Below are 25,178 nucleotides of genomic sequence, written 5' to 3' on the forward strand. Positions count from 1 at the left end.
CTAGGGTTTCCAATTCTTTGTTGACTATTTGAAGTGCTTGCATAGAGCGTTTGATGGAAAATTTGCTGTTATTGAATAAGCATCATACGTGCTTTCATATTTTTGGTTCACAAATGTTATCATTGTTGTTGTTACATGATATAGAATTCCTAGTTGTGACAGAAGTAAATGATGACAAATGAGGGGTCATATGATGGGTTGCACCAAAATCTAAAATCCACATAGATGAGGGAAGACCCGATGTACCAGATGAAGTAGGACCAGAGTGATACATAGATGCAAACATGGTAGTGGGATTAGAAGCCAAATATTATCTGAAGCTCTCAAACACCTTAGGATCCAATGCAGATGGAGGCATGTTTCCAACAAAAAATTGTATCAACTAGTGGGATAGTAGCATCAGCAAACTGTGGAGGAAGAGGGATCCATGGAGGAGTACCAGATGAACGTGGCTGAAACTTCTGTTGACCAGACTTATTTTGTTATCCCGACTGAGGTTGACCAGATTTACCCTTGTTGACTAACAATAGGCACTGAGCTTTCCAATGATTCTTCTGTTTGCAGAGTGCACACTCATCATAAGCAACCCTTGAAGTTTTTCGGGACTAATTGGAGATAGCAATCACAGCAGGAGCGGAAGTAGAAATAGAGGTTGCTTTAAACCCTTTATCTACTTGAGACTTTATATGAGTCTCTTTTGCAATTAACTCATGGGCAACAGAATCAACTGAGGGAAGAGGAGAGCGATGAAGAATTGTTCCATGTAGACCTTCAAAATAAGAACGCAATGCCATCAAGAACTGGACCAAACGTTGTTCTTCCCTCCTAGCAATGTAAGGCTCAAAACCTTTTAACTCTTTAGATTCAGTAAGAGCCAACTGATCCCATAGATCAGATATAGCAGCGTAGAAATCTTGAATACTCTGGTCATTCTCTTGAAGGGCACGAATGTCATATTCTAACTGGTAGTGTTTAGCAAAATTGGACTGAGTATACAGTCTCTCCAAGTGATTCCAAACTTCGTTTGATGTGTCATACTTAGCCAACTGCATACCAATGGACTGAGTAACAGAGTTATTAATCCAAGTGATAACCTTGGAGTTATCAGTCTCCCAAGCATCAAGCAATAAATCAAAATTCTCAGTTTGAGGCACTGAGGGTTTGGCTTTAATCCCAATGACATAGCCCCACATATTCTTCCTACAAAGGAAGTTCTTCATCACGTAACTCCAATACGTATAATTCTTTCCATCTAGACGAGTATGATTGACTGAAGGGAATCATCCTTTCCAGTCATGTTGGCAGCGAATAAATAACCACAATAATAGTAAAACAATCTGAGAATGAAAGGAGTAACAAACCAGCGGAAGCAATCAATCAGACAACGAATCAACAGCGACAACGAATCAACGTCACAAAGAATAGTGACAACAGTGAACGAATTAACAGCAACAACGAACGAATCAACAGCAATAGCGAATCAACACATCAATCTGCTACGAATGAATCAACAGCAACAGCGATCCGCACCACAGATGACTGCTACAAAAGCTTCTAACAACTTATTGCACGCTGCCCCCCGTAACCCCCGGGCGAACTCAGCGCGGAGTTCGATCCGCGCCACAGATGACTGCTACAAAGGTTTCTAACAACATATCAAACCTCCACTCTGATACCATGATAAAGTTGTCATATGATTATAATAAAGAGAAAATACAAGGGTTCTCAATAAAAAGCATAAAGACTACAAAGAAAAAACATATATAAATATTAGCTAGATAAAACCCTAATGGACTAAAGACTAAAGGATCCATAAACAAGTGGACTAACAATATATAGGCTAAAAAATGTATAGTTTTTTTTCCACATGGTGTTATATTCCATGGAGAATGGTACCATCCAAATGTGCGAAACAACGTTAGGATATGCTATGCTTTTATCTTGCGCTAAAATTATAAATAAGTTTGTAAAAAAGTAACTTTAAAGGTATGGATGTTTCATTTGAATAAGTGGAAGATCTAGCCTTAGTCGTTGGTTATTGCTTGAATAAACTCGTGTTCATGTATTTGGATTGTAGTTTGGAAGGTGTACTCACTTGCATGCTCAAAATTTTTTGCATACTAGTTTTTTGCAAACCAAATTTATTTTATTTATTTTCACATTTAGTTTATTTGTTTGAATTTTAGTTATTTTTATTTTATTTTATTTTCCAAAATTTTACTTTTTCATTAAAAAAAACAAAACAAAACAAAACAAAAGTTTTAGGCCCAAAAATAAAGACGATAGTGTTAAAAACTTTTTAGATATATTATCATAGTTTGTTTATATCTTTGAAGCATAGTCAACATAATAATTATTTTACATAAAAAAAAATCTAATCTAAACTATTTCCACATGAATTTAAAAAAATTGTTTTGACCTGATACTCACTTACCCGGCGCATTCTTTACTAAACCACTTCATAATGAAACATACATTTAATACTAAATAAAACCATTATCTTGTAATATAATTAAGTGATGCAAGATTTTGAATATTTCTGGCATATTTTTTTTATGAATTGCCTGGTTTTCAGGGAGTGTGGGAACCATGAGGTCGCATTCCGGGGGTCCATTAATACTTGTAAAGGATAGGTAAAGAATCATGTGACCAGGGTTTTGTTTTATTTTTTAAATTATAATTTATGAGACTTAAAAAGTTATGAATTGAACTCTTGTGTACATACTTTATGTCCACATAAATATTAAGGCTATTTCAGATATGAAGCTTATCGTCAAACATATTGTTACTTTGTTATCCAAAAGATCTTCTCTCCAAATGTTTTTTTTTTTTTTAATAAAGAGTGATGGTTGTAAAAATTCAAATCAATTTTTTTTGTCTGGTTTCACATATTTTACCTGTGAAGCTGTCTTTTTTTATTATTCATAAAGACTTTTTCATACAGTTTGTCAAAATATTAATGACTTTTCTAAATGTAATAACACAATTATGCACAAAAAAATTCAGAAAAATCCTAATATTTTGACCCAATTTAAGGAAAAGTTCTTATGTTTTTTAATAGAAAATGACAGATATAAGTTTTTGGTTTAGAAGTACATTTTTTTAAAATCTTTTAAGGAACTGATGTAACTTCAAGAAATAACTCTTTATTTATATAGAATATATTAATAAGTTCCATAATAATGTTTTGATGGTTATGATTGCATTTTGTTTGAAAGAAAATGTGCATATCTTCTCAATATATATGGTTTGGCATTTTTCTTTTGACGTCACTTTCACTTTGCACGAAAATTTTGGAAAAAATCAACTTGCAACTTTTTGTTAATTTTCTAATATATTTTTTTTTCTCTATGAAGATAAAATAAAAGGAACCGACATCTTTACCCCTACTTTGATTTTAAGAGGAAAGACAAGGGTAAAAACATGGAATCAATTGGTAAAAGAGATCCGATATTCAAATAACAAAATGTAAGTTAGGCCAAAACATGAAATATCATTCAAATGTTTCGGACAAAAGAGATCACCTTTTCTTTTCTTTTTTCCAAGGTTTCAATGTAGCCTTTATTTTTTTTAATTCTTTTCGTTTTCAACGAGGAGATCTTGTGATAAACATGAAATATCATTCAAATGTTTCTGACAAATTTGATCGAATTCTTGTAAATATGCTGTAAACAAAACTAGAAATGAAAATGGTGAATACCAAAAGAGTTTTGATATACTAATTAATTAATAGAGTAATAGGTAATTAGCAATTGTTTTTTTAACAACTGAATGATTTTATTGAGAAGTTAGCAAACTGCTAATAAAAAAGAATTGCTAACAACAAGTCATTGAAGTGTGGAATATGCATGTCACATCACTTCCCTATAAACACACACAAACCCACCACTACTTCACAATACACAAGAATATGAAAGATATCTTCAATACCTCTTGCCTCTAAATTCACATAAAAAGGAAGTCTATTCATGTCATATCTCCAATAATATATATATATATATATATATATATATATATATATATATATATATATATATATATAAAAACTTTTCTTGCTATGAATCTATTCCATCACGTCACCATCATGCAATTTGGCAACAAGTCATCATTAATAATCCTTCGGACCTCTCCTACCTTGAATACGTCCAATCCGCCAACATCCCACACCCAAAAGTCTTCGTTATACGTAAGATGCACACCATTAATGATATTAAGCATCTCATTCAATTGAGTTTCTTCAATTAATCCTCTAATCGGACATCGTCAATGCCAAAAATAGTTGTTATGATCCTAAGTATCTTTCCAAAACCTTGTTAACAACCCATCTCCTAATTTCTTTTTAATCACCTCACGATTTATAGTGCCAAATTCGTCTAAGTTATTAATAGTACCAATGATCTTTCTCCACACTCCTTTAATAACAATCATATATATGATATATCATCATGTGTACCAAGGGCATCCTCAAAACCGTGCATTGCTTTTAACACTCGAACCCATAAAGGCTAAAGCTTTGTTCTCGTTTAAAAAAACACCATTTTCTTTACAGTGTGAAGCTTTTAATAAAAACCTTCAAGTATTAATCTCCAAGCCACCTCTTTGTTTACTCACAATAACTCCTTCCCAATGAATCTTACGATCAGTTGAGTCAGTACCCAAAAAGAACCTTGCCCGAATAGACTCCAAATATTTATTCACAATGTTTTGCATGCGAAAAATAGACAAGTAGTAAATACCTAAAAAGCATACACCTTCCGGCTTCCTCCAAATGAAACAACTATAGTTAAAATATAGAGATTTTTTTTTGACAAAAATAGCCATTTTTTTAACTATTGTCCAAAATTAGCCAAAAATCAAAGATTGCTCAGCAATAACCACGCATTTTGTAAAGCACCATACGAGATGCTTATGGGCGTTGCGTAAAATGCCAAAACAAGTCATTTTTGGTATTTCATGGTATCCATAAGCATTATGCATGGCACCCCTACAAATTGCAAAATGCTCATCCCCTACTAAATGCTTTAAGTAAAAAGAACACAAACAAAATTAGGAAACAAACGATATATTGAATATAAAATATTTATATAAGAGAAACTTACTTAAATAGGCCTATTTTCCTTTTATTACGATTTAAAAGTGTTTCTCAGTATTGTGAAATGAAAAGGATGGGCTTAAATATGGAGAACTAAAAGGATGGGCTTAAATATGGAGAACTAAAAAAAAACGAATTCCCACTAAAAGGATGGGCTTAAATATGGAGAACTAGACCCGGCTCATTAGGCCCTTCTTCGCAATAGGCAGACCGATTTCGCATGGGGCACTTTAAATTTCCAAAAACGTTGTTTTGGGCAAATGCATGGTTCGTGGAAAATCCATATTTTTTTGGTTAATTTTAGGGTAAATTACACCGTTGGTCCCTCGTGCACATGCCAGAAAGCATGTTTAGTCCCTATTTCCAAAATTTAACTCGTGCAGTCCCTCGTTGTTATTTATCTTGCATGGTTAGTCCCTATGCACGTTAACTGTTAACTCCTTCCGTTTAAGCCACCCACGTGCCTTGCACGCAGGGGCATTTTCGTCTTTTCAGGGTTTGTGTCTATATTTAATGCCGTTACACTGCAACCCTCTTTTCCTCTGTATCCTCTCATTCGTCTCTTCCCCTCGTTCGTCTCTTCCCCTCGTTCGATCGATTTCTTCCAAATACATAACAATGATCGATATTAAATGCAATTGTGGAGCCACTGCAGTGATTCGCACATCTTATAGCAAAAGAAACCCTGGGAAACTCTATTATGGTTGTACAGTAAAGGTAAGGTTAATGACTTCAATTTCGTTCTTCGTCTTCTCTAATTTTGCCCTAATTCTTCATCTACTTTAATTGGTTCAGGGACCATTATGCAAGTTCATAGGATGGGTGAATGATTATGATCAGGACTGTGATTGTATGGCGTTTAGGATGAAACTTGAAGAACAAAATCGCAAATTGAAGCTTTACCTAGTTATTAGCTGGGTTTTTTTTGTTTCAGTCCTTATATATAAAGTGTAGGTTAAGTAATGAAGTTGTTAGTATTTTGGTATGTGTATATTGTAATGGAGACTCTTTGTAATGTTATTTGTATTAACAAAAAAATTTCAATTTTAGTTACAATATATTGTGTAATCATAATGTGGTGTTATCAGTTGGTGTTCAAATTTAATGAAAATGTGGTATATGGCATACAAACAATTAAACCATTCAATATACCATATGCAACATATGCAATATACCATTCAATACTAGCATATGCAACGTATGCAATATACCATTCAATACTATGCAATATACCATTCAATGTTATCAGTTGGTATGTGTATATTGTAATGGCAACATATGCAATATACCATTCAATACTAGCATCCAATATAACAATTAAAAAGGACAAAAACTCTAAAATATCCAAGATAACCATTGACCATTAACATAAAGGGACATCCAAAATAACAACATAGTCTTGTGGCATACAAACAGTTATCCTACACAGCAACAAAGTATCAAAATACAACACATAACAACAAAGTATCAAAATACAACACTACAAATTCTCAAAGCATGGGGCTTTTTCCTTTGTTCCCAACTCCATTTTGTACACCACCACTGCTACCTGCTGCACCTTCTCCTGTTGTATTCCCTGCTGCACCTTCTCCTGTTCCATTCCCAGTATGTGATTGTCCCTTGCAGGTCCTTCCATTATGGCCCACATTTCCACATTTTGTGCATGTTACAGATTTCCATTTTGTGGACACTCCATCATCTTCTGTTGCAGATCTTCTTCTCTTTTTTTTTGGTCTGCCAATAGGGACACGATACTTTGGTGGTATCAACTTGGTAGGACATGTGCTTTTTTCCCACAATAACCTCCCATTAATAGGTTCAACTTTGAAGACATACATTTCTTTCCATGTCTTGAGCCAATAAGTTGGGTGTACCCATGTCTCAGGTATTCCAACATTTTCATTGTTGAGCCTCATATCCCATATAGCTGCTATACTATGTTTGCAGGGTATGCCTGTCAGTTCCCACCTATTACATGAACAAGTTTGTTGGTCCATATTAACCACATACTGATTAGTACCTTCACTTGTAACCTGGTACTTCCCATTGCCACAGAACACTGCCCTACACTGTGATGCCCTTTCTTTAATTTTTTCAAGGGTCTTAGTGGCTGTAGGAGTTAATGGGCCATTAGCTTTATCAATTTCTTTTTGAACCATGACAATTTTCCTCATGATATACTCCCTAATAAACTCCAAGCAACTGATAATTGGCTTATCACGACCCTTCACTATCTTGCTATTCAAACTCTCACACATATTATTCAACACAGCATCACAATGTGCCCTCCCTAATAAAACACAACTGTATTAGATTATTTTTAAAAATTATACACTTATAAACATAATATTATATACCTGAGAAGTGGGATCTGGACCAGTGCTTAGGTGGAATAGAATTAAGCCAGTCATATGCTTCACTGTTAAGTTTCTTTAATTCTTCCATGGCACTGTTGAATTGTGGTATGGTGGTACATGTTGCACATTTCCAAAGACAATCCTTGAATTCCTTGCCCCTCCATTTACGTTTCATGTTCTCATGAAGATGCCTTAGGCAATATCTATGCTCTGCTGCTGGGAAAAGTTTCTCAAGTGCAGGCAATAACCCCTAAATCATCAAAAGAGTGAGGTTGCTTATTGAATTGTAAAACATGCATGTGAAAATGAATGGAGAAATTTATTTACCTTCTGTCTATCTGATATGAAAGTGAAGTTGGAGTTTGCATACAAACCAAGATCATCTCCTAAGTTAGTTAAAAACCAGGTCCATGAATTAAAGTTCTCTGCTTCAACAACTGCATATGCCAAAGGGTATGTGCAATTGTTCCCATCTAAACCCTGAATTATCATGTCAAACACAGTAATAAGCAAACAATTAACTATGGTCAAACATTAATCAAATACTAAAATATGATTATGCACATACCACTGCTGTCAGGATCATACCATGGTATGGACCCTTCATGAATGCACCATCAAGCCCTAGTAAATCTCTTTTCCCTGCTGCAAATCCACTTTTCAGTGGACCAAGACAAATGTATACTCGTTCAAATACCCTGGTCTCAGATGCATAACATGGTTCACTTTGCACTTGAAGTTTGACTGTGGTGTTTGGATTTCTACTCTGCACCTCCTGTAAGTAGTCTCTTAGACATGAGTACTGAGCAGCAAAATCTCCCCTAATTGATTCCAGGGCTTTCGTTTTCGCCCTATGAACTTTCATGTCTGACAATCCAAGTTGGTATTTCTTCTCAAGCATCTCACGTAATGCTCTAAGTGGTATTTCTGGGTTTGCCTCCACTGTGTCAACAATCTGTTCAGAGAGAAACTTGTAGTTACATGCCCTAATTTTCCTTGTTTGAAGGCACGTATGTTGCTTTTCATAGGTCTTAACAGTCCAGTTAATGTCTTTTTTCCACTTACTCACTAGTAGGACCCATGGGCATTTATGAACAGAACCATCTTTCACTTTCTTTTTCTTTTGACTTGGTCCCACTTTGTCATTACTTTTGCTGGTCCCACCTGTTTCTAATATCCCAAGGTTTGGTATTGTCCCTTTGCAAACCACTCTAATCCTATTTTTGTCATTCTTGACGAAGTCTAACTCCCTTCTACTCTGTATGGAATGAAGATAAATTTGTTGCTTAACTTCCTTGGCTGTGCTAAAAGTCTGGTGGATGTAAAATGGATCTTTGATAGCAGCTGCTTCATTCTTATGTGCTCTTCGTAAATCTCTTATCTTCTTCCTTTTTTTACTAGCTTCACCCTCATCTGATGAAGATGCAGATACAAATTCTTCAGTGTTTATAACCTCTAATTCTTCATCACCTTCTACTGCTTCATCTCGATCATCAGGAAAACTTCCAACCCACTCCACCTCTTTGTCAATGTTGAGGTGAAAGTTCTTCATATCAACCTCTGGATCATCTAACAAATTATCTTCATCAACTATGTAATCGCTATCTTGACTGTATTCACTATCTTCAGTGTCATCACTATCATGACTGTCTTTACTAGCTTGACTGTCTTCACCTGCTTTTTCACTATTTGGTTCATCTTGTTCCATAGGAGTCCCACACCATTCAAATGTATCATCCCAACCATCAACATTAGGACATGTGCTTCCTATCATTGGTTCAGTCAAAGGGCTTTCAATTCTTGGTATATAGGCAGGGGTTGACTCAATTGTTTCACTCAATGTAACAAGGGGTTGTTCCAAGGTTGTTTCAAGTAATGTACTAGGGGGTTCGTCCATAGTTTCTACATTCTCAAAAACAGGGGCTTCTTCACTAGGACAATCCCCTGAATTTGACCATGTCAATAACAAGCTTTTACGACAAAGGGACTCAGGAATTTCGTGTATCTTTATCTTTGCAGGGTTTGGGGACATTTGATACGTATGGAGCTTGGTTTCCCAAAACTCTGTATACACTTCTATCACCTTGTGTTCATACACGTATGACCTAAAGTGGTTTATATCTTCGTCACAACCCAAAGCATATAACCCAAAATCTAAATCCCAGGTTGGTCGTTTGAAATGATAATAAATACTTTTACCTGGTTCCACACAACCAAGCAATTCCATTATCTCGTCCATATCATGCACCAAGAACAAGTCACTATCAATGCCATCAATATATTTCATCTTCCCCTTTATGTATTTGCGGCCTGGAAACTTCGTAAAAACTCCACCATAGTTCAATCGTATCGAGAACATACATGGATTGTCAGCTGCGAACCCAAAAAAAAATTACGTTTTAGGAACGTATAATGGATGATCAACTGAAAATGTAGAAAATTTTACCGTATGAGCTTTGGAGATCGTATTCCTCCCATTCTTGCCTAATCCTCCAGTTCACCATCGTAGAAAACTAGGGTTTTCTCGTGCAATGCTAAGGGTCGACGGAGGATGAAATGAGAAATGATCGGTTATCGAAGTCGCGCCATACTGGTTCATGTATACAAACCCTGAAAAGACGAAAATGCCCCTGCGTGCAAGGCACGTGGGTGGCTTAAACGGAAGGAGTTAACAGTTAACGTGCATAGGGACTAACCATGCAAGATAAATAACAACGAGGGACTGCACGAGTTAAATTTTGGAAATAGGGACTAAACATGCTTTCTGGCATGTGCACGAGGGACCAACGGTGTAATTTACCCTTAATTTTATATGGGAATAGGACTTGTTAAGGTAATTAATTTTTCGAGTTGTTCACATATAGGTAACTATTTTTTTTTTGTACACATCTAAGTAACAAACTTTTTGAAAATGTTCACATATGATCATTATGACCTGCTGTAGCAGGTTACATCCAGCTACAAGATGTCATAATGGTTATACGTGAACACTTTCATCAAATTCGTTAGCTAGACGTGTATAAAAAAAATACTTACCTAAATACGAACAAAACCATAAGTAAGAGTAAATTACATGAATGGTCCTTATGGTTTGGGGGAATTTGTGCTTTTGGTCCCTAACTTATTTTTTTAACTTGGATGGTCCTTACTGTTTATTTTTGTTGCGCACTTAGTTCCTGTCTTACCTAAAAAAACTATTGTGTCCTTATTAATTTATTTTTTTAATTAATTTTCTTATTCATGTTTTTTGTTTTTATATGTTTAAAAAATTTAATAGACCCCACATATCTGTATCTCCTCACCGTAAACCTGAAACCACATTTGAGAAATTTAATCTGGATCCCACCGGTCACCATCCCATCTCACATCCTCTTCAACCTCTATTTTCTTTTAATCTTTAGTGACATGAAAGTCTTCACCATTCTTTTTTTTGGTCATTCAACTCTGGCGAACAAACACCATAACTCACTGTCTCTTCACTTTATTGGGTTATGGTGTTGGTTCGCTGGAGTTGAAGGACCGAAAAAGAATAGATGGTGAAGACTTCGATGTCATTAAAGATGGAAAAGAAATAGAAGTTGAGGATGATGAAAGATGGGATGGTGAGGAGATACATATATGTGAGGTCTATTAGTTTTTTTTAACATATAAAAAATACATAAATAAGAAAATTAATTTAAAAAATTAAATTAATAAGGACACACTAGTCTTTTTAGGTAAGACAGGGATCAAATGCAACAAAAATAAACAATAGGGACCATCCAAATTAAAAAAAAAAATTAAAAAAAAAAATAAGTTAGGAACCAAACACATAAATTCCCCCAAACCACAGGGACCATTCGTGTAATTTACGCTTACTTTTGGTATTGTTCATATTTGGATAACTATTTTTCTTTTGTAAACATCTAGGTAACGAACTTGTTGAAAGTGACACATGTAACCATTATGACCTACTGTAGCAGAATATAACCTGCTTATAGCAGGTCATAATTATCATATGTGAACAGTTTCAAAAAATTTGTTACCTAGATTTGTACAAAAAAAAATATATAATTACCTACATATGAACAAACCGAAAAGTTAATTACCTTAATTAATCTTATTCCCATTTTATATTTCTAAATAATATGGTTGAAAAAAATTTCTAAATAATATGGTTGAAAAGTAAGGAGTAGATTCAAATTTCAATTATTTGTTAAATAAAATATGTTTTAACAATTAACAGATATTAATAACCGAATACATGAGTAATTGTATTATTATTATATTGATGTATTATTAGTCTAGGCTTCTAAAACATATACGCATGCACATCTAACACAGGTATTGATAGGACAAATTAAGGTACCTATATATCTACCCTATTAGCTACATGCTTATAGTATTGTTTCTACTCATAATCGCAACATACTTAATATTTAACACCTATATTGGCAATGTACTATATTTGTTAAGTATTGTTATTATCTGTAAAAAGAAAACATAGAAGTTTATTCATATTTTTAGAGTTGGAAGTATGTTGCAATTATGTGTAAAAAAAGTAAATACGTTTGTATTATTGGTAGAAATATTTTGCATTTTACAAGTTCCAAACTTGTATACTGTTACATAAAATTACCATACCCTTTTACATTCATGCTCAAAACAAACATTACATACACACTGCATCCCGAATAATTTCAATTCCACAAATACTTGAAACTCCCATGGCTAAAAAAAAAATACCATCTATTTTACACAACTAGAATTTTTTTCTCAACAAATAACAATTCAAAAAAAAAAAAAAAAAAACATGTGAAACCTCAGAGCTCCTTCTATCATGACAAAATTGAAAATTTCATTACCCACAATTCTCTTCTTAATGTACAAATCCAACAAGCTCTGAATCCTTTACTAAGAATCTCGGTTGCTAAAAATATGATAAATATATATATTATCATCAAACCAAAACTTTTAATAAAACACTAGAGATAGTGAGAGAAGATGGTTTTTACCAGAGTAAAAAATGTTATCATATCTCACGAGGGATGTTGCTGATTTGTCCTTCTTCCAACATGTCTTTGTTGTTCAACTTGTAACTTATCCGTATGCGCATAATGATTGCTTTCTGCCATAATAAACAACATTCATATCATGTTAAACAATATTTCTTTTTCTTTTTCTTTTTTTAAAAACACACACACAAGCATTTCATTCCATGATGATTTATTTATAATTACCTTGCCATGTTGAGTGTTGGTAACTCGTAATTTTTGTGTTATTGAGCCATTACCACTTCCAGGAAGAGAGTTACTGCTAGCAGGTTCCAAATGCAACTGAAGAAACTGTTGATTGAATAGCATATGCATATCATATTTCATATAAGATCTGAATAAACATGAAAGATAATGATTATTAAAGTAAAGTAGTAAGTAAATGTAAATGTTACCTTTGGTACTGCTGCTTGGAAAACAAAGTCTGAATAGACATTGGAAGACTTGTTTGTGAAGTTTGCTTCAATCTCGGTTGTTTGTGGATTCCCAGGTTGTTTAGTAAAGTTGAACATCAACCTTAAAGAGCTGCTCTCAAAAGCAACTAACGGTGGATAAGCTGGAGCATCGTTTTCTGTTACATTAAAAAACAACAGTTAGAATTTTTTTTAAATAACTTTTTTAAACCAAATTTTAGTATAAAATAATAAACAAACAAACATACTAGGTTGTGGAGGGGTAGGACCAAATCCGTCTAATAAATCCATCATAGGTGAAGGTGATGAAAGGCTGCCTAATGGAGCAACTGAAGTTTTATTATTATTTTGATTTATTGATAATATATCATCATGTGGTGTAGATGAACCATTTTGATGAGGAGGTGATCCGATTGACAGTAGATCCAGAAGAACATCTGTGCCACTTTTTTGAGCTTCGTTTGCATTTGAAACAAACAAAAGTAAAAAAGGCCATATGATTTCGATTTTCAACAAGAGAGAAACAAATTGATATGATTTGAATCTAAAGCTAACCTGGTTGTGATGAAGAAGGGGGGGACATGCCAACATCAAGAAGATCTTGAAGAAAGTTGCCACCTGTCATCATGGTATTTGTATTTGATGGAGGAGGTTCTTCTCCTCCTCCTAAATCAAGCAAGTCTACTAATGGAGCAGCAGTTGTTTTAACAACTCCATTAGGAAGACTACTACTTCCCATTGAAGTTGAAGGAATAGAAGTGGAACCATTTCTCCTTCCACTGAAACTTGCTTCATCAAGAACTGGCATCCTTTCAACCAGTGCAGACCTTCACACACCATAACTAATTACTAATTACTTCACTTCAATCTTTTTTTATATTAAATTTAGTATCTGTAGTTCCATTATACCTTATATTCTGATGCTTTTCGATTATAGAATCAAATTCTGTGGATCTTTGTTGCAGTTCAAGCAGAAGGCTTCCTTTAGATTGAACAACCATATCCTTTATTCTCCTAGAATTGAACATATGTTATCAGAAATTTGATACAAGTGGTTTTAACAAGGATTAAATAAGCAACTTACTGTGAGCAAACAGGGAAACGGGATGACAGTTTCAACAAAGCAATCAAACACATAGCTCTGGTGGTAAGATCCGATGTGTGGTGTTTGATTGCAAGTTCAACAACATCAACCGCATCATTTTCAGTTACCTGTTCATAAACATTTAAGAAATATATATATATATATATATATATATATATATATATATATATATATATATATATATATATACATGCATAATATTTGATAAGAAAAGACAGATAATAAGATTTAAGAAAACTCACAGTTATAGGTTCCTCAAGGTCAAGCATTCCAATACCATTTACCAACATGTCACCATATTCCCCTATGCACCATACAGCCACACGAACAAGTGTTTCCTGATTTTCAAATAATAAGTATATGTATATGTATATGTTTAAGTTGTAGATATAAAGTAGTAAAGTCAACCAACCTGGTCAAGTGATGTTTGGACTGCCTTGTAGAGAGAGCGTACTGTATATCCATGGAGATTAGAAGCATTGGTTATTACAACAATAAGAGCATGCCATACTTCATCTTTTACATGGTTTCCAGCCTACTAACAATACAACATCAGATTAGTAGTATTATTGTATTGGTCCTATTTTGAAACACCATTGCATATTATGTATAACAACAAACATTATAAATCAGAAAAAATGTGAAACATTGTTGTATAAATAAGTAACTAACCCTAAACAAGAATTAGGAGTCCCTTATAAGTCTTTATTAGCATACTAATAACTTCCATTCCACCAAGGTTTTTATAACAATTTAGAGGTCACTAACAATGCATGGAAGGCCTACTACCATAATACATACCTCAGAAAGAACCATGAGCATCTGATCAATGTACCAAATCTTATCAGGAGAAAGCCTACAGCACCAATGAAGAAATGTTATTGTGTGTATGATAAATTGAAATCATCAAAACAATGCTATAATAATGTTATATTCACCAAATTAAAAGATAAAAATGAAACCTTCAACTTACTTTTCTACAATGGAGCAAATTTTTTCAGTAAGATCTCCCTTGAAGTCATGGTCACTTACATGTAGATAATCAATTAACTCCTTGGTCAAAGGCTTTACATTCGTCTCATTCACCAAAAGGTATACAAGTTCAAGAGCTCTTTTACGAATTGAAGCATCTGAATCCTGAATCATAAAGAAGCATTCAGAAACCACAATAAACGTATAGAACTTGATTGATGTTTCTTTTTGTTAAGAGAAAAGTTTTACCTTTACACATTCCAAGATTGTTGCACGATGTCTCTGAACTGCTTGATCATCTACTGAAATTGCTTTCATCAGCATGTTCAATGCAACATATCTGCCATATAACAAAATAACAAATCCCAATATTTTAGACCATAGAAAAGGGAATACTCATAACACATATTATGACATAACTCACCTGATATTGTTGTCACGATTAGACAAGAATCTTCCCAATATATTGATTGCAAGAACACGTAAACCACTACTATCTTCAATGCTCATAATGGTTTCTACACATTCATAAAGTATTGCATTCCCTGCATTCTTGTTTGACTCGGTTTTTGTTGCCACCTACACAAGGAATTCATATATTATTATAATTTTGAATTATATATCACAATAAGCTTTAAAAAAATAAAAGCTAACCTGGGCAAGAATGTCATTCATGGAATCACTAGCATCAGCATCTCCATGTCCCAAAACACGCAAAAGGCGAAGCAGTCTTATATGAAGAAAAGGGTCTGCAATACCTGAAACATCATATTCAGGAGCATATGGGCTGTTCACAACATCCTTCAAAACTTTCACCAACACCTCTGTGCATTTCTATACCAAAGGAAGAAAAAAGAAAACATATCTCATCACTAAAATTACTAATTTGCACTTATATAATCATATGTCAAACAATTCTTAGCACAAATACACGTTAGAAAGATAAAGAAAGAGAACAAGAACTAGAAAAGAAGACAATCCCAACAAATAATAGAGGATCTTTGACAAGATCAAGTATATTTACCTTCCTGAAAAATTCAAGAGCCTCTTCATTAAGGTTACAGAGATCTGCACAGAGCTGGATTGCTGTTAAAAGAACCCCATGATGCTTTTCTTTAAGTAAGGAAACAACAGGGTTGACAAAATTTTCTGCAAGGTCAGGGACCTTCTTTACAATCCTTATTGAGCACAATGCTGCCTGTAAATTGTAAGAACTTATGTGAGTATGATTCTTCATATGAAATGTGAGAATTAGATGAAACATCCTTGAGAGATCATGAAATGAAATGAATGTTAACATCAGCTTACTTTCTTACGAATATTTGGATCTCGAAATTGCAGCAATCTTTCAACTTCAGGTGCAAGATCACGAGCCATTTCTGCAGAACATATATTACCCAAAGCACAAAGAGCTAGTCCCACAATGTACTGATTGGTGTGGTTAAGATCTCTACAGATGATGAAAAACAAAAAGATTCTCAGAGTCAACCATGTTGCTTGAACACAAGATATAGGAAAGATAAGAGTGAAGAAAGACAGGAACATACTGCTTGAGTGAATTGGTGACAAGCATCAAAACTTCTTGTCTTTCATCAAGAAGCAACATAAGTCCCAGATATCCTATTCTCTTTTCAGGGAATCCAGGAGCTGCTATAAGTTTCAAGCACTCCATTTGGCCAAAATGTGTGGGGTATCCTAACATGTGAATGAACATGAGCTTTGCCAAGTTACGGTGTCTGTAATCATTATCATTATCACTAACTGATGCACGAATAGAAGCACATTCTTTTCTAACAACAGCACGCTCTTCTGCAGCAGTTTTGCAGGCTCGTATTGCCCTAATCATGTCCCTGCAGTAGACCAATAATGTTTCATTTACAGTTTCAGAACCAACTAAATAACAACAAATTACGCATGTGTTATGAAATGTAGTCAAATCTTTTGCAGGTGAAGGATAAACCAAAAAGATGGAAAATCTTAAGTAGAGAGACATATGGTTTGCGAGGGATTATCTTCACACCCAGATTAGGATCTTATAAGTATTGCAGTTGGTGATAGTGTCTTACTCATTTGAGTGACCCATCCAATCGGGAAATACATGGATGAATTCCATTAAATGTACACAAATCAAATGCCCCAACTATTACGAACGCGAACTAACTCTCAATACAGACAAATTGAGATCACCTTAATACAAATTAGGTCGAAATGAAGAACAACTAGTTCAAAATTGATCACAAGGAAAAGCTTTAAAACATAAGATCAGTTGTAAACAAGCAACTCACCTTAGACGCGTCCCAGACGAAAAGGGATTCATGATTGGGTCGGTTTTGAAACCGCGAGAGAGCTCGATCAGATCCAGAAATGTTTAATGCAAAAACGAACTATATAACCGGGTCGTAGACCGGTGACTGTAATTATATGTATGTTTGATCGAATCGAGATCTGGGGAAAGGTCAATTACGAGGATCTGAAGAGGAATTTGAGATCTGTAGCCTATGGATGCTAATGCAAACGTGATGATGATGACCAAAAATCTTGATTTCTCTCCCTAAATTCTTCCACTTTCGCTTCGGTGGGAGAGATGCAAGCGAGTATGCATCTATTTTGTTTTCCCTTTTTGAAAAGCGGAAGACAAAGTATAGAATACAAAGCACTTAAATCAAATGAAAGTATTCAACAATGTCTCATTTTCTTTCTTTCATTTCTCAAATCGTATTCTTTTATTCGGTGCAACAAGACTTTCTAATCGAAGGGTTTCATGTAAACGATTTCTAGATCATTAAAACATAACCTTTAATTCATTAATTCACCAATGAAGTAATTAGAGCATTTGATTGAATTTCAATCGTTAGATCTATTTGATGACATCACCTTGACCAAAAAATACATGTGCATCTAATTGTAACTTACACACCATTAGCCGTCGTTGAACCACATCTCATATGTCGCTTCCCTTTCTCTCTTGAGTCTCCGGCAGTCGTTTGTTATCACCACCCTCCGCCAGGGTCGGCTCTAGGTGTTCATGAGTTAAGTTAGGGCTTAGGACCCCATTTTCTAAAGGGCCCCACTTAACACAAATAGTTCAATGTTGATGTTTTAGTTCTCCATCTTCATTCGCTGCTGAGTACTAATATGTACGCCTTCTAAAAAACCAAAAGCGACTTTCTAATTCTATTTTTCTTCCTTTCTTCTCTATTCTTAATGTTGTTGATTGACTGATTATCGATTTAGGCTTCTCCAATCTCGATGCTTGGACAGTGTAAAGCTTCATGGACTACTAATTGTTAAAATACCTCCATTGTTCTTTTTCCTTCTCCATTCTCTGTTTTTCTAAAGAATTTCTTTGATTCTCCGTTGTTGAAAACTCTCTGATGATTCATTGAACTGATTCAAGGTATGTGCAATTAATGTTTTCAGTTGATTTTTCCATTATCTGATTATTTATTAGGTTAATAGCCGATTAGGGTTAATTTTTGCCATTATCTGATTTTCCATTGTTGTTTGTTCATTGATTAATGCTCAATTTCTTTGTTTTTGTGTGATTGTTGTTTTTTGCATTAGTGTTTCCACTCAGTTTTTGCGTTGCTGGCTTGCTGCAGGATTTTTATGTTTCCCCTTTTTAATTATAATATCATGCAACTTGAGTTCTCATGTTTTTACATCACACCTAGGCAGAGTATGTAACCTGAAGCTACAAAATGTTGGTTATTGATTGATTTATATGTGACTTGTTTATTGATTTATGTATTGAGTTGTGTATAGATTCGAGTTAAAATACTTCTGCAAGTTTGAGTTCCCTTAAAAATTATAGATCAGTTCTCTTTTTTATATTAAAACAATGCAAGTTTAAATAGAAAAAAGTTAAACTTAACTTTTATATTTGTTTTTTGAGTAAATTACACGAATGGTCCCTATGGTTTGGGGTAATTTGCGTGTTTGGTCCCCAACTTATTTTTTTAACTCGGAAGGTCCCTATGGTTTGTTTTTGTTACGCATTTGATCGCTACTGTTTATTTTTGTTATGCGTTTGGTCCCTATCTTATCTAAAAAGACTATTATTTAAAGAGGAAAAAATGATGGGGTAGGTGAGGTAAGGTGAGCGGGTGGGATTAGGGGAGTGTTGATTTAAATAAATTAAAAAATCAAGGGCATAATAGTCTTTTTAGGTAAGATAGGGACCAAGCGCGTAACAAAAACAAACAGTAGGGACCTTCCGAGTTAAAAAAATAAGTTAGGGATCAAACACGCAAATTACCCTAAACCATAGGGATCATTCGTGTAATTTACTCTTGTTTTTTTTACAGAAGATAGAATCATAGTTGGAATGAATTTGAGTTTTCCAGTTTTGAGTTTTCCATTATCTTTTATTCTCAAGGCAGCAAGTATTTCTATTAATCCATAATTCATTAGAGTAAATCACAAAATGCGGAAATATATGGTGTGTGCTCTATAATCATCTCAAATTCTTCCCTTTGGAATCAGAAGTACCTGAAACATAAACTAAAAACTATAAACATAAAGTTTTTTGGGTTCCCCAACATACCACATACCATACATAAATAAACATATAACGTCCCCGCCCAATGAGTGTATTGGGCCCCGCCCACACTCGCATAACAGGCCCCGCCCACTGAGTATACCGAGCCTCGCCCAAACTCGCATAACGCGCCCCGCCCAACATACAAACCATAGAAGTACATACACATACAAGATCCACACAGATATCTAGTATCCTAGCATCACTGATCATGAGCCGGAATTGGTGTCTTAGACCCGTTAAATATGGTGAGGAAACTCACCACGCACTGTTGAATCTCATGGATAAATCTATGGTTGTTGGCCCGCTAAAAATATATGCGCTATAATCACAAAACATCATCGAATTAATAATTGGATCCTTACTCACCCTAAGACTCTGAATTAGGGTAAAATATCTTTTTACCCTTCCTTATATTTGGCCTATGGCCCAAGCCCAATCCAAATTGTCCAAAGGCCTAATTTCTAAAATAATCACCCAAGGCCCACTATGGCCCAATTTTCCAAATTGGGCCCAAAACCCTTCATGGGCCTTAAACCAAGGTCCAAAAATATTTTTAGCCCAAAACAATATTCTTATGGCCCAAAATAAATCCCTAGACTCCTAAAGCCCAAAATGAAGCCCAATACCGAAAAGCCCAACTTCCGCAGCCCATTATTAAGCACGTGGGCGTACTCAGCTCGTACGCTCAACGTAATCGCTTAAGGGCTTGTACGTCCAACGTACTCCACCCTTGTAACATCCCAAAATGGGTATAATTTGGGGAGTTCATTACACAGGTTTTACCAAATCAGACTATATACATGGTCAATCATATAAACTATGACAGCTTTAGTTTATGATATTCATTACTACATTCGGATAACAAGAGTATAACACTAAATAATTATTTAAGTATAATTATTAATACTCTAACAAGTATACAACGGTTTCAATTACGAGAAAAACGATACATAACTACACGTAAACAAGTTAATACGGGATTGTGAGACGACTCTTAATTTGTACCCTTTGGGGTACTGGTAAATTCCTCGACATATAATGTAACCAAAGTCTTCTGGAGGGAGAGCGTGAGATTTGTGAATATATCTATTCGGAACTGACAATTTCACACTTGAACTGCTAGTTACAGTTAGGCAGGCATGCCTGAGGTGACAAATATCATACAGTACGACGCCTGAAGAAACGTCGATGAGGTTATCAGTCATATCAAGCATGATTATAGGACTCACAATAGTATAAACTAACCTTTGTTTACGGGATTTCATTCTTCGTTAGTTTTATTTCAAATAATAAAACTACTATACATATTGGTGGCAGCCAGGGTTTTCAAACAGAACATACTATACATACTGGTGGTAGCCAGGGTTTTCAAACAGAACATACTATACAAATTGGCGGTAGCCAGGGTTTTCAAACATGACATATTATACATACAAGTGTTAGTCAAGGCTTTGAACAAACTATAATAACGAACATAAATGTTAGAAAATATTGGATTTTATTGGGAAACATGCATACATTTAAAAAAAAAATAATAACTAGTTTTCATTGCAAAACATTCTTATGAATTCACCAGTTTTATGCTGATACTCTTTCAATATCACTTGTATTCTCAAGAAATCAGTAGACAGGTACTCTCACCGACTTTCAAAAGACGGAGCATTCAGAGTCTTGTCTTTATATTTTTGCTACTTTTGATGTATACAAACAAGGAATCAAACATATGTAAATATTATATCTTAATGTAATGGTTGTGTTTACTATGATTACTATAATGCAATTGTTGTGATACTACACATGACGTCCTCCACCCCCGAACGTTTCCGCCGTTTCGGTTTGGGAGTGTGACAGGATCTCACAATCGTAATCCTTCACCACATCTAGCCATTAACGTTGCCTCGTGTTCAGATTCGGCTGATCCATGAGGTACATCAAACTCTTGTGGTCTGTGTAAATTGTATATTGGACCTCATAGAGGTAGTATCGCCAAATCTTGAGGGCGAAGACAACCGCCCCCAACTCTAGATCATGCGTCGGGTAGTTCACCTCGTGAGGCTTCAGCTGCCTCAAGGCGTAGGCGATAACATGCCCTCTCTGCATCAGTATCGCGCCCAACCCTGAGATGGACGCATCGTAGTATACCATAAAATCCTCCACGCCCTCTGTCAGAGCGAGGATCGGTGCCTCGCATAGCCTCTGCCTCAATGTCTCGAATGTTGTCTGCTGCTCAGGCCCCCAACGAAAAGACTATGACTTTCTTTGTCAACTGGGTCAAGGGTACGACTATCTTGGAGAAGTCTTGAATAAATCTCTGATAGTGACCCACCAATCCTCGGAAACTCTGAATCTCAGATGGAGACTTCGGAACCTCTCATCTCATCATGGCCTCTACTTTGGTCGGGTCGACCAAAATACCATTCTGGTTGACAAGGTGCCCAAGAAACTGCACCTCGCGCAACCAGAACTCACACTTGGAGAACTTGGCGTACAAACTCTCCCTCCTCAGAGTATGTAAAACCTCTCGCAAGTGCTCCTCATGTTGTTCCTACGTCTTGGAGTAAACCAAGATGTCATCAATGAAAACTATCACAGACCGATCCAACATCGGTCTGCAGACGTGGTTCATGAGATCCATGAGCGCGGCAGGAGCATTGGTGAGCCCGAATGGTATCACCACGAACTCATAATGGCCATAGCGAGTCTGGAAAGCAGTCTTATATACGTCCTCATCTCTAACCCTCATCTAATGGTAACCTGACCGCAAATCTATCTTGGAAAACCAAGATGCATGCCCCTTGAAGCTGGTCGAAGAGATTGTCAATCCTCGGGAGTGGGTAACGGTTCTTCATCGTTACCTTGTTCATCTCCCAGTAGTCTATACAAATCCGATGCGACCTGTCCTTCTTCTTCACAAATAGGATCGGGGCACCCCATGGTTCTTTTTGTAAACAATGATCGTTAATGGTTGTTTTGAAAATTTTAAATTATTATGATTTTTGGTGTGTTACAACTACAACTTAGATGCTTTGGAATTACCAAAATAATGTGGTTTTCAAATCATCTAAACCGAAGAAAAGTAGCATTTTTGAAAATATTGTTATGTATTCATTTGATTTGTATTTTGATAGGAATGGTAGAAATAACATTAATTGAACCATGTGGTCTCAAAATCCTTTGAGTTGTAATGTCTTGTAATTCTTTTTTCTTCCAGCTTCTTACGTTATTTAGAACCATGGTTACAATATAGTTTTTGGTTCCAAAGTAAATATTCAATTTCAAAACATCTTTAACTTTACCGTCAAACTTTAAAGTAATTCTTTTGCATTCTATATGAATTTTGACGGTTTTATTTTTATTTTTCTCTAGAACTTGAAGAATTTTAACTTATTCATTTGAAATTAATAGTTTAGTTTATTTTGTTAAAATTTGAACATATATTTAAAGCTTTATTAATTCCTTTTATTGCATATGCAACATATGGTGTTAGTTTTAGATGTAATATTATTCATGAATCCTTTCTAATAAATAAATCATTTCTAGTAAATGATTTTTTTTTTTTTTTTGTCGTTTGTCATAATATAAGATTTTGCTACATGTCATAATATGAGATTTTATAATTATTTAAAATCCACATGTCATTACGTGGTATCTTTATTATTATTTTTTTATTAATTAATAATCAATTCCACTAATTAATGAGTCGATAATTATATATGTAAAGTATTCATTCTATTTAAATGTTTAGTAATTTACTCATATATTTGAATTCAAATGGATGCTCTAATGATACATTTCATGTCGTGTATTTGATGATATATTTGAATTCAAAACATACCTTTAATTTTTTGGACTTTTAATTTGAATTCAAACAAATTTATTATTTATTTAGATTTTATAAATAAATATGTGTATAATACATCTCTATCTTTATCTTAATAAATGAAAAGGAATACAATCTTCAAAGAAGTATTTGAAAATTTTAATTCGTAACAATTATTTACAATATGTCAATAATTTTTTTTATTAATATATGTTCAATAACTATTTATTCATCATTTCGTTTGTATTTATTTCGAAAGTTAATTTAAAAAATATTTAATGTTTACACCTTAATTTTCAGCATCATTATTTAAAAAATGTTAATATTTTTTATTAGTATAGATTGAATTACTTACTTATTTATTATATGGCTCGCATTTATGTAAAATATGTTTTTTTAAATATAATATTTATACATTGATATTTTTTATTTTTAATAAATTCGTATAGTACACAGGTCTCACACCTAGTATATATTAAGTCAAATGGAAGAGAGGACATTTAATTTGGAAACCATATAGTTGTGATAAACAAATTCTAACATTATTATGAGAGTGTTTGAGATTTCATTTTGAACTTTAAAAGGACTTTTATCCAAAATGACTAATTGACTTATGAATGTGGGAAAAGTAGTTTTTTAAAAAGTGTTTGAATTAGTTTTTAATGGCAAAAATCAATAAGTCGATAAGTTAAAAAATGTTTGGCTAACTTATTGATTTTTACATGTTTTTTATTCTACTTTTTATTCTACTTTTGGTTTTTTATTCTACTAAGTCATAAATCATTTCAAGAAGTTACAAATTGTAACTTCTTCAAAACTCATTTTAAAAGGCTAAACCAAAAGTTATTTTTAAAATCATTATTAATTATTCAAACACTTTTTTAGTTTATTAACTTTTCAAAAAGTCAATAAATTAAAAAAAAAAAAGTTTTTTTTGTCCTTCTATTAAACAAACTATTATACACATGACATCTTTTCCATCTCTATTTCTTTGTATTTCAATTAAAATTTCCTACATAAAGATATAATCTTTTTTTTTTCGTTATTATATGTGTCAACAATATCAATTATTAATTTCTTCCAAACTTCAAATCTCTTAATATTAAATCATATCTATAGATGTTTTTAATAATTATTTTGTTATATAATGTATAATTGTTGTTGTCATATTTAATATATCAAATTTAATTTTTTTCACACTACATTTTTATTTTTTTTCTCATTAATCATGAATTAAATAACATTATTTAAATTTAATTTATTTTGGAAACGACGATTTATATAGAGAGGAAACAGAACAAAAACACAAAACTAAATCCAGACTACGAGAAAAATGCAAGGGAAAAGAAAAAAAGACAAAAAAAAAACCGCTACATGTTTTTGAAAGGACAACATATCCAATCCGCCTAATTACAAGTACCCAAACTACCCCTATAAAGTTCCCAATTGTAAACCATATTTATAATGCAATCTGCCGTCTTTTTTGGAGGAAGAATGGACAACTTGTTGAAAATCTAGTAATTTTTCGCTTTCCAAACACACAAAATAGCACCATAAATAATGGATACAATCGGTTTCTCTTTTTTGTGCACCAGCCCCAATTGGCAGCATAGCTGATGATCTCCGAAACTTGATCAAAGGTACGAAAAGGAATGTCACACCACTTAAAAATCCAAACCAGAACCTCCCGAATGTAAGGGCACGACGCTAAAAGATGGCCCCTTGAATCGACCCCGTTAGGAGAGAGAGCACACAAGCTCGAAGCGATGTTCACCCCACGACGAATGAGAGCCAAGGCAGCAGGAATGCGATCCTAGCAAGCTTTCCATATAAAACTCGTGAC

General features: G+C 34.2%; 2 protein-coding genes and 1 long non-coding RNA gene across 3 annotated transcripts; 1 reads left to right on the forward strand and 2 right to left on the reverse strand.

The window, feature by feature from the left end:
* The first annotated feature begins 5,397 nt into the window (after positions 1-5,397).
* LOC145033620 (uncharacterized) lies at positions 5,398-6,148 on the forward strand. Its single transcript, XR_013677628.1, has 2 exons — positions 5,398-5,809; positions 5,888-6,148. It is a non-coding gene; the product is annotated as an uncharacterized LOC145033620 (long non-coding RNA).
* A 285-nt stretch (positions 6,149-6,433) lies between these two features.
* LOC145036153 (uncharacterized) lies at positions 6,434-9,816 on the reverse strand. The gene is made up of 4 exons (XM_078984624.1): positions 8,018-9,816; positions 7,777-7,929; positions 7,450-7,699; positions 6,434-7,382 (listed from the first exon to the last, which is right to left on the reverse strand). The coding sequence occupies exons 1-4, from the start codon at positions 9,806-9,808 to the stop codon at positions 6,583-6,585; spliced, it is 2,994 nt and encodes a 997-aa protein (XP_078840750.1). The 5' UTR covers positions 9,809-9,816; the 3' UTR covers positions 6,434-6,582.
* A 2,237-nt stretch (positions 9,817-12,053) lies between these two features.
* On the reverse strand, positions 12,054-17,698 carry LOC145036158 (AP-1 complex subunit gamma-2-like). Its single transcript, XM_078984629.1, has 19 exons — positions 17,258-17,698; positions 16,520-16,822; positions 16,281-16,422; positions 15,997-16,170; positions 15,627-15,806; positions 15,397-15,551; positions 15,222-15,312; positions 14,974-15,137; positions 14,802-14,856; positions 14,413-14,535; positions 14,243-14,338; positions 13,980-14,107; positions 13,805-13,909; positions 13,451-13,722; positions 13,144-13,350; positions 12,878-13,053; positions 12,669-12,773; positions 12,444-12,556; positions 12,054-12,358 (listed from the first exon to the last, which is right to left on the reverse strand). The coding sequence occupies exons 1-18, from the start codon at positions 17,287-17,289 to the stop codon at positions 12,461-12,463; spliced, it is 2,604 nt and encodes an 867-aa protein (XP_078840755.1). The 5' UTR covers positions 17,290-17,698; the 3' UTR covers positions 12,054-12,358; positions 12,444-12,460.
* Between the last annotated feature and the right edge of the window lie 7,480 nt (positions 17,699-25,178).

The sequence above is a fragment of the Lactuca saligna genome, chromosome 3 (genome assembly GCF_052625555.1).
Source record: "Lactuca saligna cultivar CGN05327 chromosome 3, ASM5262555v1, whole genome shotgun sequence".
Lineage (NCBI taxonomy): Eukaryota > Viridiplantae > Streptophyta > Magnoliopsida > Asterales > Asteraceae > Lactuca > Lactuca saligna.

What these genes read in the sequence shown, in the direction of transcription:
- LOC145036158 (XM_078984629.1), bottom strand. Translation starts at nt 17,289, where the DNA reads ATGAATCCCTTTTCGTCTGGGACGCGTCTAAG. An exon ending in CTCTTGAATTTTTCAGGAAG is followed by an intron (nt 15,807 to 15,996) that starts GTAAATATACTT and finishes CCTTTGGTATAG; the next exon opens with AAATGCACAGAGGTGTTGGT. An exon ending in ACCTTGAGGAACCTATAACT is followed by an intron (nt 14,108 to 14,242) that starts GTGAGTTTTCTT and finishes GTTTATGAACAG; the next exon opens with GTAACTGAAAATGATGCGGT.
- LOC145036153 (XM_078984624.1), bottom strand. Translation starts at nt 9,808, where the DNA reads ATGTTCTCGATACGATTGAACTATGGTGGAGTTTTTACGAAGTTTCCA. An exon ending in GTATGATCCTGACAGCAGTG is followed by an intron (nt 7,930 to 8,017) that starts GTATGTGCATAA and finishes ATGATAATTCAG; the next exon opens with GGTTTAGATGGGAACAATTG. An exon ending in GTCCAGATCCCACTTCTCAG is followed by an intron (nt 7,383 to 7,449) that starts GTATATAATATT and finishes GTGTTTTATTAG; the next exon opens with GGAGGGCACATTGTGATGCT.